Source organism: Bison bison, unplaced genomic scaffold (assembly GCF_000754665.1).
Source record: "Bison bison bison isolate TAMUID 2011002044 unplaced genomic scaffold, Bison_UMD1.0 scf7180017864469, whole genome shotgun sequence".
Taxonomy (NCBI): domain Eukaryota; kingdom Metazoa; phylum Chordata; class Mammalia; order Artiodactyla; family Bovidae; genus Bison; species Bison bison.
This window is the reverse complement of record NW_011495030.1, coordinates 3,430,405-3,444,834: the sequence shown is the minus strand read 5'-3', so window position 1 is coordinate 3,444,834 and position 14,430 is coordinate 3,430,405. Positions and strand designations below refer to the sequence as shown.

The 14,430-nt window shown below is 44.9% G+C and overlaps 1 protein-coding gene across 1 annotated transcript in view; it reads left to right on the top strand.

Annotated features, from left to right (window-relative positions):
* Positions 1-9,193, top strand: part of PGM5 (phosphoglucomutase 5) — a 210,992-nt gene extending 201,799 nt beyond the window's left edge. Inside the window, exon 11 of the mRNA XM_010860669.1 lies at positions 7,719-9,193. Coding sequence (XP_010858971.1) covers positions 7,719-7,808 — 90 coding nt within the window. The 3' untranslated portion in view covers positions 7,809-9,193. The remainder of the gene's footprint in view (positions 1-7,718) is intronic.
* Positions 9,194-14,430: the final 5,237 nt, after the last annotated feature.

Below are 14,430 nucleotides of genomic sequence, written 5' to 3'. Positions count from 1 at the left end.
AGCCTTGACTAGACGGACCTTTGTTAACAAAGTAACATCTCTGCTTTTTAATATGCTGTCTAGGTTGGTTATAACTTTCCTTCCAAGGAGTAAGCGGCTTTTAATTTCATGGCTGCAGTCACCATCTGCAGTGATTTTGGAGCCCAGAAAAATAAAGTCAGCCACTGTTTCCACTGTTTCCCCATCTATTTGCCATGAAGTGATGGGACCAGATGCCATGATCTTGGAGTTACATTTTGCTAGCAGTTTTGCAAGTGGGGAGGTGGGCAATCTAGTTTCCCTTTAAACCAGCAAGTGTATTCTCATCAGGAAAACCTTTGATGTCTATTGTGGAGTTACCCAGTAAAGAGAAACATGGAGACATGCTTGGGACATTGGAGGAGGTAGGCAGATAGTGTGGCAATTTGAACCAGTCAGTCATTTCCCATCTTTTGCCATGTATTGGGGGGCAGATAGAGGGATAGAAAGAAGAGAGGAAAGAGGGAAAGGGAGAGAGTGGCCAGGGGAGCAGTTCTATGACAGGGAAGCTGTGAACTCTTGCAGGTCGGTCTGTGTTTGCACAACAGGACAATGAAAGGCCCCCAAGATTCTCCCGGCGCCTTTCAACCGTGCCCCCGAATGCTGGCCAGCACGTGTGTGTGTATTCTCTCCTTCTCCAGCCTAACATGCTTCTGAGTGTGGACCCAAAGGCAGCTCCAGTTTGAATAAGTAGGAAAAATGGCTTCAGGACTCTTCTGCTTGATTTTGGATTTGCGACCTAAGTGCTGCCGTTCACCTCCTAAAGCCCCAAGTCAGTCGTAAAGATGGGGGAGGGGGTAGAAGGGGCCGGGCAGGCCTGGGCAGTGTGGTTTCTGTCAGGCTCATCACTGCACTCCCGGGACGCTAGTTTAGTTTTTGCTTTGATTGAACTTCTTTGGGAGTCTCTCGTCGCTCATCTCCTGAGATGGTTTTCTCCCCCTCAGAAGAGAGCTTTTATGGAGGCCTGTTTTTTTATATTTGCAAGATAGATGGGTACCCTCAGGGAGGGAGCTTGCGCTTGGAATTCAGATTTATCTATAGTCATTTTTCATATTCTGTATTTTGGTTAATTTTAGGTCCATTTTGGATCAAGACACATAGATTTATTACATGAAAAGGGGATTAAATTTAGGAGCATGGTTGTATGCATTGTATTAATAATAAAAGAGCAAAATGTTTGCAGTGTTTAGCATTTTCAGTTAACTTTTATTAGCAAAAGAAATCATTTGGTATTTGCTTTCAGTAACAGTTTCTCTCTAGATGCTTCTCAAATGGATTTGAAATAACCAGTCATCTTTGTTAGTTAAAATATGGGCTCTTGGAAACAGGGCAGCATCTAGCCTCTAGGGCTCCTTTTTGTGAATTAGAAAAAGCCCCCTCAGGAGGAATGCACAGGATAGTGAGGCTGGGAAAGAGCATCTTTGTGAAAAGGCAAAGGCAGCCTGTCCTCTGATGCAGATCCTTGTGAGGACGCCTGCCTTGCTGAGAGGAGCTGGCATACACTTCCACCCTCACTTACTCTTTGGGCCAGGCCCTTATAAAGTGGCCCTGACTGTTAGTTACAGATCCCAGGACATGGCTCTCTCTGGTACATTATGTGAGTGTTTGGGATTTGAGGGTCAATATAATCAAAAACTTTCTCCCTACTGTAGAGCACAAGGAACTATACTCAATATTTTGTAATAACCTATAAGGGAAAAGAATCTGAAAAAGAACAGATATATACATATATATGTATAAGTGAATCACTTTGCTGTACACCTGAAACTAACACAATATTATAAATCAATTATACTTCAACTTTTAAAAAGTTCAGAAAAAAAAAAACAAACAAAAAACCCTTTCTACTGAGCTGTATTGGAAACAAAGCCAGAGGATGCCTCCAAGTTTATAATCTCAGAATCTCAGCAGGTTGCTCCGACTCCTAGGATGCAGGAAATGTCACATTCCTGTATTGTATGGGTCTCTAACTCCCATCTGAATTGGCAAGAAGCACAGCAGCGGCCATCTGGGGCTCCTTCCCTTTTCCAGATCATATGAAACAGCTCAGAGGAGATGGAGCAGGGAGGTGGTGCACGCCATCCTGGGGAAGAGTGCAGGCCTCTGTGGTTGTCTTCCCCTCCGCGTGTTGTCCGTCCTCTGTCTGGGGCACTGCTCTGGGTGGGGGTGCAGGGTCTTCTCCCTAACAGTCCTCTCCACTGCCCACAGGCCATCCTTTCTCAGTGTGTCCCTCCCTCCTTGGTGGTGCTGCGTCCGAGGGGGCTGGGGCTCCCACCAATTCCAGAACTCAGAGATCTTTTCCCTTTACTGCTTTCTTGGATTGGATAGCTTTCCTTTTCTTTGAACTCTGGATTGTGAAGGTTTCACCCAGCTCTAGCTCCACGTTTACACTTAGTGCTGGTTGGAACCATCCAAATGCCTGTTAACCCTTTATAGGCAGAGCAGTTCCTGGCCTCTGTTTGGCCTTAGGAGCGGGCAGGTGGGGGACTGGATGGACAGTTTCATCTCTACCTGGTGAATCTTCCTGATGAAGAGGATGCAAAGCCCACGGTAGTTTCTCAGTAGATCACCCACTGCATTAAGCACTCAAAACAACATTCCAAACCCACCATTTTTGTTTAGCATCTCTCATAGGCAAGACACATAGTATTTGGAAGAAAACAGACACATTTAAGAAAAAGTTTGCCTTTTGTAGCTTAGACTTTGGTCAGAGAATGGAGAGATCTTGCCTGGGAATATCAGACAGACTTCGTGAAAAAGGCCTTGAGGGATGGGTGAGATTTCAGCATCAGTCCAAAATGAGAGAACAAGACACGTGAAAGTGGAGAAGAGCGTGTGGGCTGCCTCGGGCTGAGAAATCAGAGTTCAAGGGGTACAGTGCAGTGAGACAAGGGGCAGGCGGAAGACTGGGGAGGTATTGTGAAAAGGAAGGGTGTATTCATTTCTTCTGGCTGTTGTGTAACAAACTACCACGAACTGGGTTACTTAAAACAATAGATGTGTATTCCCTCAGAGTTCAAGAGGCCAGAATTCTGAGCTCATGGTGTCAGTAGGCACACACTCCCTTTGGAGGCTCTGGGAGAGGATCCTTGATCTTCCGTCTTCTGGTGGCTGCAGGTATTCTTTGGCTTGTGACCACATCCCTACATCATCTCATCTCTTTCTCCTCTGTGTGCATGTGATCTCCCTCTGACTCTCTCCTATAAGGACTCTTGGCATTGCATTTAGGGCCCAGCTGAAAAATCCAGGATAATCTTCTCATCTCAAAATCTTTCACTTAATCACATCTGTTTTCCAAGCAAGCTCACATTCACAGATTGCATGGAATAGGACATTATATCTTCAGGGGTTAAGAGGTACAGTTCTGCTTGAGATGAGGGTGAGGTTAGCACAGTGCAAAATTTAAGGGAGTGCCAAAAAATTCAGTACTCAAGATAAATATTGTAATGCAATACTTTTTTAAATGCAAAAAAAAAAAAAAATCCATGATAAACGAAGTATCCAAATTTAAACTAGAGACAGACTCCATTTCCCTCTTTAGGCTTATTAACTCAAGATAACAGCAAAATCCACTCAACCATCCAAGGTAGAGGAAGAACACTAGAACTGTGGTTTGAGCATGGTCGAATGGATGCCTTGCTGACACAGTTGGCTGCAGAATGAGCACTCACTGTTTCCTACTCGAGTGTAGAAAAACTATGTCAAGCACTCCAAGAGACACTGGAAACAGGAAAAAAAAAAAAAAGAGAGAGAGAGACTTTATTTCTAACGGATTGTAGTCTCTGTTAGTTTATTTCCTTTATTCACGAAGAGTCATCTTGGAACTTCTAGTACATTCACAAAATGGGAAATGCTCTTCTCCCCACTGTCCACTGCCCACCTGTTCTCCCCACTGTCTACATGGCCCCTCGTTTGACATGGGACTTGTCTGGTACAGTGGGCTGATGATCCTACTATTTCTCCCATCTCTCCCCTTAGGCTCATCTTGTCCACTCTAGTTTTCCTTGTCATGCACAGGTCTCACGTTCAAAATTGGGTCATAGAAAGAGCAGTAGAGGAGGAACCAGTGTTACTTATCCCAGCTTAGCCACCAGACAGACATGTAACCCTGGGCCAGTCATATCTCCTCTATGAACTCCATTTCTGCATCTGTGACATGAATGAGTCAAAATAGACCGTCCTGTGCTCCTTTCTGCTTCTCAAGTGCTGTGTCCAGCAGCTCCTCAGAAATCTCATATCAACAGGCTTCTAATTTTTCATCCCTCTTCTCACTCCCCAATCTGAGAGCCTTTGCAGTTGCCTCAGGAAGATTCAGTTCAGTTTAGTCGCTCAGTCATGCCGGACTCTTTGCGACCCCATGAACCACAGCACACCAGGCCTCCCTGTCTATCACTAACTCCTGGAATCCACCCAAACCCATGTCTGAGTCGGTGATACCATCTAACCATCTCATCCTCTGTCATCCCCTTCTCCTCCTGCCCTCAATCTTTCCCAGCATCAGGGTCTTTTCAAATGAGTCAGCTCTTCACCTCAGGTGGCCAAAGTATTGGAGTTTCAGCTTCAACATCAGTCCTTCCAATGAACACGCAGGACTGATCTCCTTTAGGATGTACTGGTTGGATCTCCTTGCAGTCCAAGGACTCTCAAGAGTCTTCTCCAATACCACAGTTCAAAAGCATCAATTCTTCGGCACTCAGCTTTCTTTATAGTCCAACTCTCACATCCATACAGCCACTGGAAAAACCATAGCCTTGACTAGATGGACCTTTGTTGGCAAAGTAATGTCTCTGCTTTTGAATATGCTGTCTAGGTTGGTCACAACTTTCCTTCCAAGGAGTAAGCGTCTCTTAATTTCATGGCTGCAGTCACCATCTGCAGTGATTTTGGAGCCCAGAAAAATAAAGTCTGACACTGTTTCCACTGTTTCCCCATCTATTTTCCATGAAGTGATGGGACCAGATGCCATGATCTTAGTTTTAGCCCTATCTCTCTTCCACGATGAATGGTTGATGATATGAGAGCAGTATCTGGAATTCACATATATTAAAGATGTAATTTCTAAAGAAAAACGTGATAGTAAAAATTCTGATCCTCCTGCTCACCCAGAGTGCCCTTCTTGAATAGCCACAGAAGTCTATCAGCCTCATCATTTTCTTTTCATCAAATTGATATAGCATCCTTTCTGCCACCAACATTTATTCAGTGCCTCCTAAATAGCAGCACTTTTCAGTGATACCCTCTTGGTGTGATCATTCTAGACCATGCATTCTGTGTGCACACACAAATACACAGTTCTGTCTCTCTCTCTCTCTCTCTCTCTCACACACACACACACACACATACACACTCAAGCAAGAAAAAACACACATTAATTTATGATCCTTAATCATGACTTGAAGCTCCCATTTTACAGGGCTGGCAAAAAAATTCACACTTGGGCATATTTAGGGATCTCAGAATTCCCAAGGTTCCTCCAAAATATGTGGAAGGATCCAAGTAATGTTCACTCCGAGGTGATCATCACTGACGCTCTTCTTCCCAAACCCTCACAGTCTCTTGAGGGGCACACGGTTCCACAGTTTCTGTGTCAGGTTGGCCTGGGGCTCAAAGTGGGAATTCTCGTGTTTAAGGTCTTTCTCATAGGGGGTTTTCAAAAATGTGTTTCCTTCCTTTCAGTTTTCGTAATTACCATGGAAGCCTTCTTCTATGACATGGTCAGGACAAGGGATAACTGCTTGGTTCATTACAACAAAAAGGGAGTTGAGAGGTAATTAAATGCATTTGTATCTTGACCATTGTATTTTTAGCACAAAACAAATTACTTTTACTTTTTCAAACTGAGGTAGCATTCTTTTATTCTATCAATATTTATTCAGCACCTCCTAAGTAGCAGGCACTTTTCTAGCCTTAAATTAGACAAAGTTCCTGCTTTCTTGGTGTGACTGCTTATATATATATATATGCTAGAATTTGGTCCAAGACCTTTTCTTTGAATAGGGGCGTACTGTTTGGTGTTATAATTATCTTTCTTCAAAAGATTCCCACTCATAATTCATCATCTGTAATGTCCACCTTTAAATTCTTTATTGTCAGTGAGAACTTAAAGCCACTTATGAGGCAATCTGAAAAAAGAATTTTCTATACCTTAAAAAATTCTCCCCAATATTTTACGGCATCTCAAAGTTACATCTCAAATGTAACTTGACAGGCATAACTAATCACCATTATCTAATTCTTCCCAAAGCACTCAACTTAATTTTCATTTAAAGAACTCTTCCTATTTATTCTCACATTTCACTGGTTTACATATAATTTAATAAATTCAAAGTTTCAATAACAAGTACAACAGGCATTAACATGTTTAGGAACAAATGTAACTGACTCCTAATAAGCACATAGCTCAGCTGCTGAGGCAGAAGCAGGTGACTATGTTAGAGAACAGTGGCATCAGTCAGGATGTTTTACAGAAGAAATGGGGAGGATAGGTTCATCTGTAGAGTTCAGCGGAGATCTGTTAAGAGAACACCTGCAGTGTTTACAATACTGATTTACAACTGAGTTGCCCTCACCTCTTGCCAATAGGTACCACCATGTAAAGGTATGGCATAGAAAATCCTTAATCTTGAAACTTACAATGATGTCAAACAAACTACACCAGTGCTCTCCATGGAAAAAATAGTATTCCTTGATAAACTCACTTGATAAATAAAAGAGTAATCCCTTGATAAATAAAATTTGCCATAAAAATGAATTCAATAAAAACATACAGCAAATATTGCCTTCTATCTCACTAACTCTTGCCTGAGGCATGTTCTGTCTTGATAAATGTGTTAAAAATTGGCAGCAAGTAGAAATTTTCTCTTTGATGAAATTAGGAAGATTAAAGAAGAATGGAAAACAGTGACTTTTTCAGTGTTCAAGCACCACGTCCAATGCACCATGTAAAATAATCCCCTGCACCCCCTAAAACCATCTTGAACAGTGTGCGTGCCTCACTTTGGAAAATACTGCCTGCATCCCATGAAATGACGAGCAGCTGAAGGGCAAGACACAGTTCATCCTCCCCTTCATGTCCTTTGCTTTTCCAAGAATCTATCCCCTAGGCCCTCAAAGCTCCCTGCCTCCTCCTAAGGGACACCAAGGTGCCCCGTGAGCCGCCGTGTTACAAGATGGGAGGAGACAAGCCGTTATTTTCTGCTGCACAAGCTGAAGGGTTGGCCTTTCTCTGAAACATCAAGGTTCTTCAGGCCCAGGGACTTAGGATAGAGAATGCATGTTTTTCCTCAAGTTCATGTAGAGGGGCAGGGTGTGTGTTGTGGGGTGTACATGTGGAGGAGGGTGCTGTCACAGAGGAAAACTGAGGGGTTTTCTGAACTTCCTTGAATGACAGCGCTATGATCTTAGAACACTCCAATGTTCCAGTAGTTGGACTGTGCAAGTTCCTGTCTTAGAGCAGTGTTTGGGGAGCTAGGTAAGACTTTGGAGATCATCTTGTCCCTCTCCTCCCTGCCACCCTGCCCACCCTGGCCTCCTCTTACAGAAGAGGAAACCAAGGACCAGAGAAAGGGTGCCCTGTTCAAGACGACTGCCTGTGCATCGCAAATTGGAACTGAATCCAGATGATTGGAGTAGAAACCCATCCCTGCGGCCCTCCTGGGACTGACGTGAGTTGTTCACAGACTTTCTTCCTTCTTTTTCAGGCAGTGCTGAGCCCTCTCATAGCCATTGCACTGAAAATATCCCAGATTCACGAGAGAACTGGCCGGAGGGGCCCCACCGTCATCACCTGAATGGAGGAAAGATCACTCACCAGGGCCAAAGAGTGCGCTCAGCGGGGGACACTTCACTCATGCCTTCTTGCTTCCTGTTTGTGCCTCTTATGACTTTGAAAAAAAAAAAATGATTTGCTGGTTGTGGGGGGTGGGTGGGTGTAGGTGGGGGAAAAAAATCTGTTTTGTTTGGGTTTTAGTCAGTTTCTGCAATGCAACAGGGTCTTCAGTTGTCTGTGAAAGCCACACTGCCTTTCGATACCTGTGCTTTGTCACAAGAGGGAATTTGCCCTTTTGATAGAAAATAAGTGGGCCAGGAGCAGTCAGGGTATCTGTGCATCATTGGTGCCAGGTGAGAGAAAGTTCTGGAATAGCGGAGAGGGCAGTGCCAGAAGTCAGCTGACCCTAAGCCCAGGCCCCCTCAGGCAGACCTAAGAAGACTCTCCTCCTTTTCATCCCAGGTTAGGTCTCCCTTGGGCAAAAGTTGTACAACTCCTAGTAGCCCACCTCATGCCTACCAACCACTTTATGGCCACTCACTCTCCTTCCCATCTCCAAAGTGCCGGTGCCACCCTCTTCACATCTTCTAGAGCTTTCCACAAACCACAATGGCACACTTTCAACAAAACATATCAAAGGGTGTTTTTTCTCTCTTATTTTGTAAATAGTATTAGCTATTAAGCTGGCTGCATTCCTTCAAATTCAGCTATTCATTATGCAGGCGGGAGGCAGTTTCCTGGCAGGATTCTGAGAATGAATGCTGAACATTTTCAGGCCCTTCCTTGATTATATCACATGGGTTGATACATGGGTCGATCTGATTCCCGTTGAGATGGCAAAATACCACCACATCGGCTCTCTCTCTGACTTTCTCTCACTGCTGTCTTATCTCCCAGTGAGGGTGTACACTTGTTTGGACACTATTCAGATCTTACTTATCATGGCTGTCAAAGGAGACAGTGACATGCTCCACAAGTAGGAGATGAAGCGGATGCTGGAAGAGAACCTGACTGGTGGCACCGGGTGATGGCCCTAATGAGATGGAGGGGAGAGTGGGGCCCCCTGCTGGAGAGCAGAGGGTCACAACTGGCTTTCTTGGCCCAGAGAAAGGATATTGCAGCCCTGGCAGCCTCCATCAGCCCTCTCAGCCAGAAGCCTGGGTTCACGGGACCTGTTTGCGCATGTTTTGCTTCCTTGGGAACGGCAGTCACTTGCCGTGTGACTGGTGAGATAGGTGATGCGCTTTGACTGTTCAGCAGTGTGTTATTGCTGTAGTCAAGATTAGGGCAAGCAGGGAAACATCCCCAGCAAGGTGTTTGTTTCCATTTTCTATCTATGCTTCTGTCAGATACTTGCTAGGACCTTTATTAGCCAATAAAAAAATTTCTGATTTCAGCCTTATGCAAGAATTGTGGATTTTTGCTTGTTTTGTCATTTGAGAAACTCCAGTAGTGGTCACTCTTCTGATAGGTTTGCCTTTTGGAACACTTGCAGGGCTGGTTTTCCTTATGACGACCTTGGAAATTTAGTAAATAGAACAGAGAAGGCACAATGCTCAAAACCACCTTTCGGCATCAGAAGCATGGTATCTAACCTTTCATCACAAGTATCTTCATTTCAAAATAGTAGGAGAGTGGCTTTGAGCTGAGAGTCTGAGGAACTAGTTATAAAATTCATCAACAGTGGAATACAACTTGTCTTGTTGCTTTGGTTCTCAACATGTTTAAAGTGGAGGTCCATGACAGTCAGCATGACTGGGCACACCCTCAGGCTTAACAAAGCCTATGTTTTTCTTCAATATTTTTTTCTCAAGTTTTTGAACTTATCATCATCTCTAACTTTGAAGTCCCCAGGTAAATCAATCCTCACTTTAAAATTCTGTTTCTTTATTTCAGTGTGGAGTCATATGTGTCCAACAGCCCAAATATGCATTCATTCATTCAGCAAGCACTCCTTGAACAACTGCTCTATGTGGCATCCTGGGTTTCTTGGTGCAGCACATGGATGCATAAGATTCTATTCCTACTCCTGTGAGTTTGTAGTTTGGAAACAGGAGGCTGTGGTAAACATGCATAAAGAATCAGGTAGACATGAACTTTACAGCAGCAGCACAAGCAACCTGCTGGAGAGTACACAGAAAGATTGACTCCGAGATGGAAGGTACTAGGCAACTAAGGTGTTTCCTAAGGAGTGGAGATTCCTGAGCCTGATAATCGCTTACAGAATTTCATCAGGGGTGAATGCAGCAAGAACAAGGCTGGAAATTGAGATGTAGAATGACTGGAGAGGAGGCTTGCTTTGAGTCTAGTGAGAGGTTGGCTTGGATGAATGGGATTGAAGCAGACACAGCATTACATATATCAGACCGAGCAAATGCTTGGGTCCAGCTTCGGAAAGCAGCAGCTGCACAGCCACCTATTTTTATGAGCTTTTTCTCAGCAAGGCTCCCAAAGGGAAGGTCCTGTAGTGGCTCAGGACCCAGCCTGCTTCTGGATCCTGCTCAAATTCACATTGCCAAAGTATGATTTCTGCTCTACATAGAATCCAAGCTTCTCTTGCTGAGCTGTACGTGGATGTCCTCTTGCTTTAGCCTCAGGAGAGGTGAAAGACAGGAAGTCACCCTTCTGCACATGATGTTCCTCGTGTTCTTAAAGATGGAGCTGCAACTGCCAGTCTCACTTAAGAGTAAATGATTAGAGAGGTCCAAGAATGTTGTGGGGACTGCAGGAGATGATCCTAGAAGGGACAATGAGTAGAGTGTGGCAACTGTCTGGACCACCCTTGTCATCAGCTAGTATTGAGAGATTCACTCACTACACCATATGCAACAGTGTATATAATGCAGTGATTCTCAAATAGGGCAGTGCCACTACCCACCCAGGGGGTGTTTGGAGATGTGTGTGTATATGTGCCAGGGAGGTATTTACTGGGAGGGAAACAAGGACGTGAAATATCCTGCTTAGTGTCAGCCAGCCCCCTAGATCAAAAAAGTTGTTTTGCCTCATCTGTGATTCCTGAGTTTATTGGCTGACCTTGGAAATGGATAGACAGTCATTATTAAAATAAGATCCCTTATCAATTTTACTGATCTGAGATGCAGCCCACATCTACCATATTCACGGGATGAATAGTGCTGAATAACATTGCAGGCTGAAGGGCTTGCCTGTGACCTGAAGGTTTTCCACACAGGAAGCCTCAGATTGATGACCCGTCCCACGGCGGCATAATGGGCTGACAGTTGGCTGCACTGAACCAGCGTTCTCTGCAGGCAACATAGGCAATGACAGGGTTAATGGCTTGGTAACTTCTGATTGGCCAGTGTGGCTCAATGTAAGGCGTGGGATTTACCCTGACGACATGTCCATCACTCGCGTAGGGCGTGGGGAATTTGAAACGCACCTGTGAAAACCGGTAGCGCTACAACAGGTGCCTCCATTTCATTGGTTGATCACGCACCAGGTACTTGTGAAACACATAGGAGCTGATATTCTAGATACCAGCCTTGAAGAGGGTTCCATTCCTGAGTGGTGAAGGGTTACAGAAATCATGCACCTTTGGAAATGAACTTACTGCTAGTGTTTCAGTCTTTGGCCCTTCAACAGTTAGACACAGCAAGAAATTATCCAAGGCAACAGAGCTACAGTCCATGGGGTCGCAAAGAGTCGGACAGGACTGAGCGACTTCACTTTCAGTTTTTACTTTCATTCACTGGAGAGGGAAATGGCAACCTACTCCACTGTTCTTGCCTGGAGAATCCCAGGGACATGGGCTGCCGTCATATGGGGTCGCACAGAGTCGAACACGACTGACGTGACTTGGCAGCAGCAGCAGCAGCAGCAGAGCTCAGCTGAACCCCTGCTCCACTCGCACCGGCTGGAGACTTCAACAGCCGATGGCTCCTGCGGCTGACGGCAGGCCCACTCGGTATGTGAATCAGCCTAAGTTGTCATGGAGCATTATAGAATATGTTGAAGGGCTGTGGTGTAAACCCATATCTTTTATCATCTTTCCGTGTCTTTTAGCACCTAGTAGGTGTCTTGGAAAATAGATGAGCTGGGGAGATACCTCGCCAAAGACAGCGTGTTTAAGTAAAATCTTAAAGGATGGATAGGATTGTTGGTAAAAGTGCTTGTGAGTTTTTGAGTGGTGGGGTCAAAAAGGCGCGCTTGACACCTCGGTTGTGTGAAAGATGCAGCACGCTGTGCTCTCTAACTGGCCGTGTCATGCTCGTCTTTGGGGCGGAGGTGGCTGCTCTCACTTGCTACTTAGAGAGACGTGGTAATGGCGAGGACACCCCTGAGTATTCCCCCTCCCACTGACACGTGAGCCCGCTGTTCACGTTGGAGAGGAGGGGACCCGCAAAGCCTGCACTTCCTCAGTCCCAGCGCTCTCCCTGCCTTTCACAAAATCGTGGTTCTCAGTTCATGGTATTAATTTTATTAATTTCATCATAAACTTTAGGAGGAAAAGGGGATACGTTGTCTACTTCTCCTGAGTGAATCCTCTGGGGACGTGAGGGGTCGGGCAATGAATTCTTCTTAATCACAACGGGACACTTTTGTTTGATTTGCCCAGTGGGTTTTAATAGCTTCTGAAAGGCAGGATTTGTTGTGGGTAATAATCACGTTCTTGATGCTTGCTTCAGAGTAAATTTGTTTTTGTTTTTTTAAAAGGCAGTTCACACCTGTCAGTCATATGTCCTCAAAAAGCACTGGGCTTATTTTCTGAATCAATAGTTGATGTTCAGTAACGTTAGGTTGTTAGGCTTTGCGAAAAGGTTAACTCATCTAGATGCTGTGTTAGTTTCACATGGAAAATAAAACTTTGACTTATGTTCCTCTATTGATTTTTTTTTTCCTGATACAAAACAGTAAAAAGGGGAAACATTTAAGTACAAAATTTATTGCAGTAAAGAGATTAAGACAATTTTCTCATATAAATGAAAATTATATTTGTCTCAGTGGTATTTAGAAAAAACATCTATTACAAATTCAAATTCTGGACAAAAGCCCAGTGACAGAGCTTGTTCTAGTCAGTGAATGTGCTCAGACCCTAAGGAGAATTCCAGGGTAACCGTCTCAGTAGAGGAATAGAAAGAGATGACAAGAGAGAAATTATAAATTGCCTTGCTAATAAATGACCACCTTCCTGTTCGGCAACCATGAGTGACATTCATGTCCAGTTATGCTCCTGATGTCAAGGATTCAAATCACAGATACCCAAAGTCCTGCTTTGTGTAAAGGAACCAGGATTTCCTCTTATGGTTTCCAGTGTGTCAGGACATGCTTCATCTGAGCGCTCAGCAATAACCAGAAGGAGGAGGCCACAGGGTCCCCATCTCATCTCTACAACCCTATCCTCCTCCAAAGCTCTTCATCTCTCCCTCCAGCATCCAAAGCCCTACTGTGCCCCTTCACCCAGGCTGTCTGTTATCAGAAGGAGCTATCTTTCATCATAGTATAAGAATCAGATGGGGAAAAAAAAAAAGCATCAGATGAAAGGAAATTACAACTTGGTGAGGGCCAAGCTCCTAGGCAGAAAAACTGAGGAGGGTTTATTTACATTTTAAAAGAGAAGCCAGCCGGTTAATACTAAAGTTAACTTTTGCTGCCTCTCTAAGGGCTTCAAGATAATGCTGCTACCCTGGGGCTCCCCTTCTTGTTAAGGCCTATTCCTGAAGAGGGAGACAAGTCTTAACTTTTCCTTGGAATGAGGGAAATAAGACAGGATTAGCACAACCGGAGAAGGCAATGGCACCCCACTCCAGTACTCTTGCCTGGAAAATCCCATGGACGGAGGAGCCTGGTAGGCTGCAGTCCATGGGGTCGCTAGGAGTCAGACACAACTGAGCGACTTCCCTTTCACTTTTCACTTTCATGCATTGGAGAAGGAAATGGCAACCCACTCCAGTGTTCTTGCCTGGAGGATCCCAGGGACGGGGGAGCCTGGTGGGCTGCCGTCTATGGGGTCGCACAGAGTCGGACACCACTGAAGCAACTTAGCAGCAGCAGCAGCAGCAGCAGCTAGGCAATGGCACCCTACTCCAGTACTCTTGCCTGGAGAATCCCGTGGACGGAGGGGCCTGGTAGGCTGCAGTCCATGGGGTCTCGAAGGGTCAGACACGACTGAGCGATTTCACTTTCACTTTCATGCATTGGAAAAGGAAATGGCAACCCACTCCAGTGTTCTTGCCTGGAGAATCCCAGGGACGGGGGAGCCTGGTAGGCTGCAGTCCATGGGGTCGCTAGGAGTCAGTCACAACTGAGCGACTTCCCTTTCACTTTTCACTTTCATGCATTGGAAAAGGAAATGGCAACCCACTCCAGTGTTCTTGCCTGGAGAATCCCAGGGACGGGGGAGCCTGGTGGGCAGCTGTCTCTGGGGTCGCACAGAGTCAGACACGACTGAAGCAACTTAGCAGCAGCAGCACAACCTAGCACAGAAGTGTGAAGTAAAGTCTTCACGTGCTCTTCTATGGACCTTTCTTCACCCTCGTGGAAATAACTATGTTGTTGGAAAGGTTTAACTTCTCAAAGTCTCAATTTATGCATCTTTTCAATGAGAATAACCACAGAACTTATCTCTGCAGACTATAATGAGGGCTAAATAAAAAGCGTAAACAGTTACAGTAAAGAGCACGCCT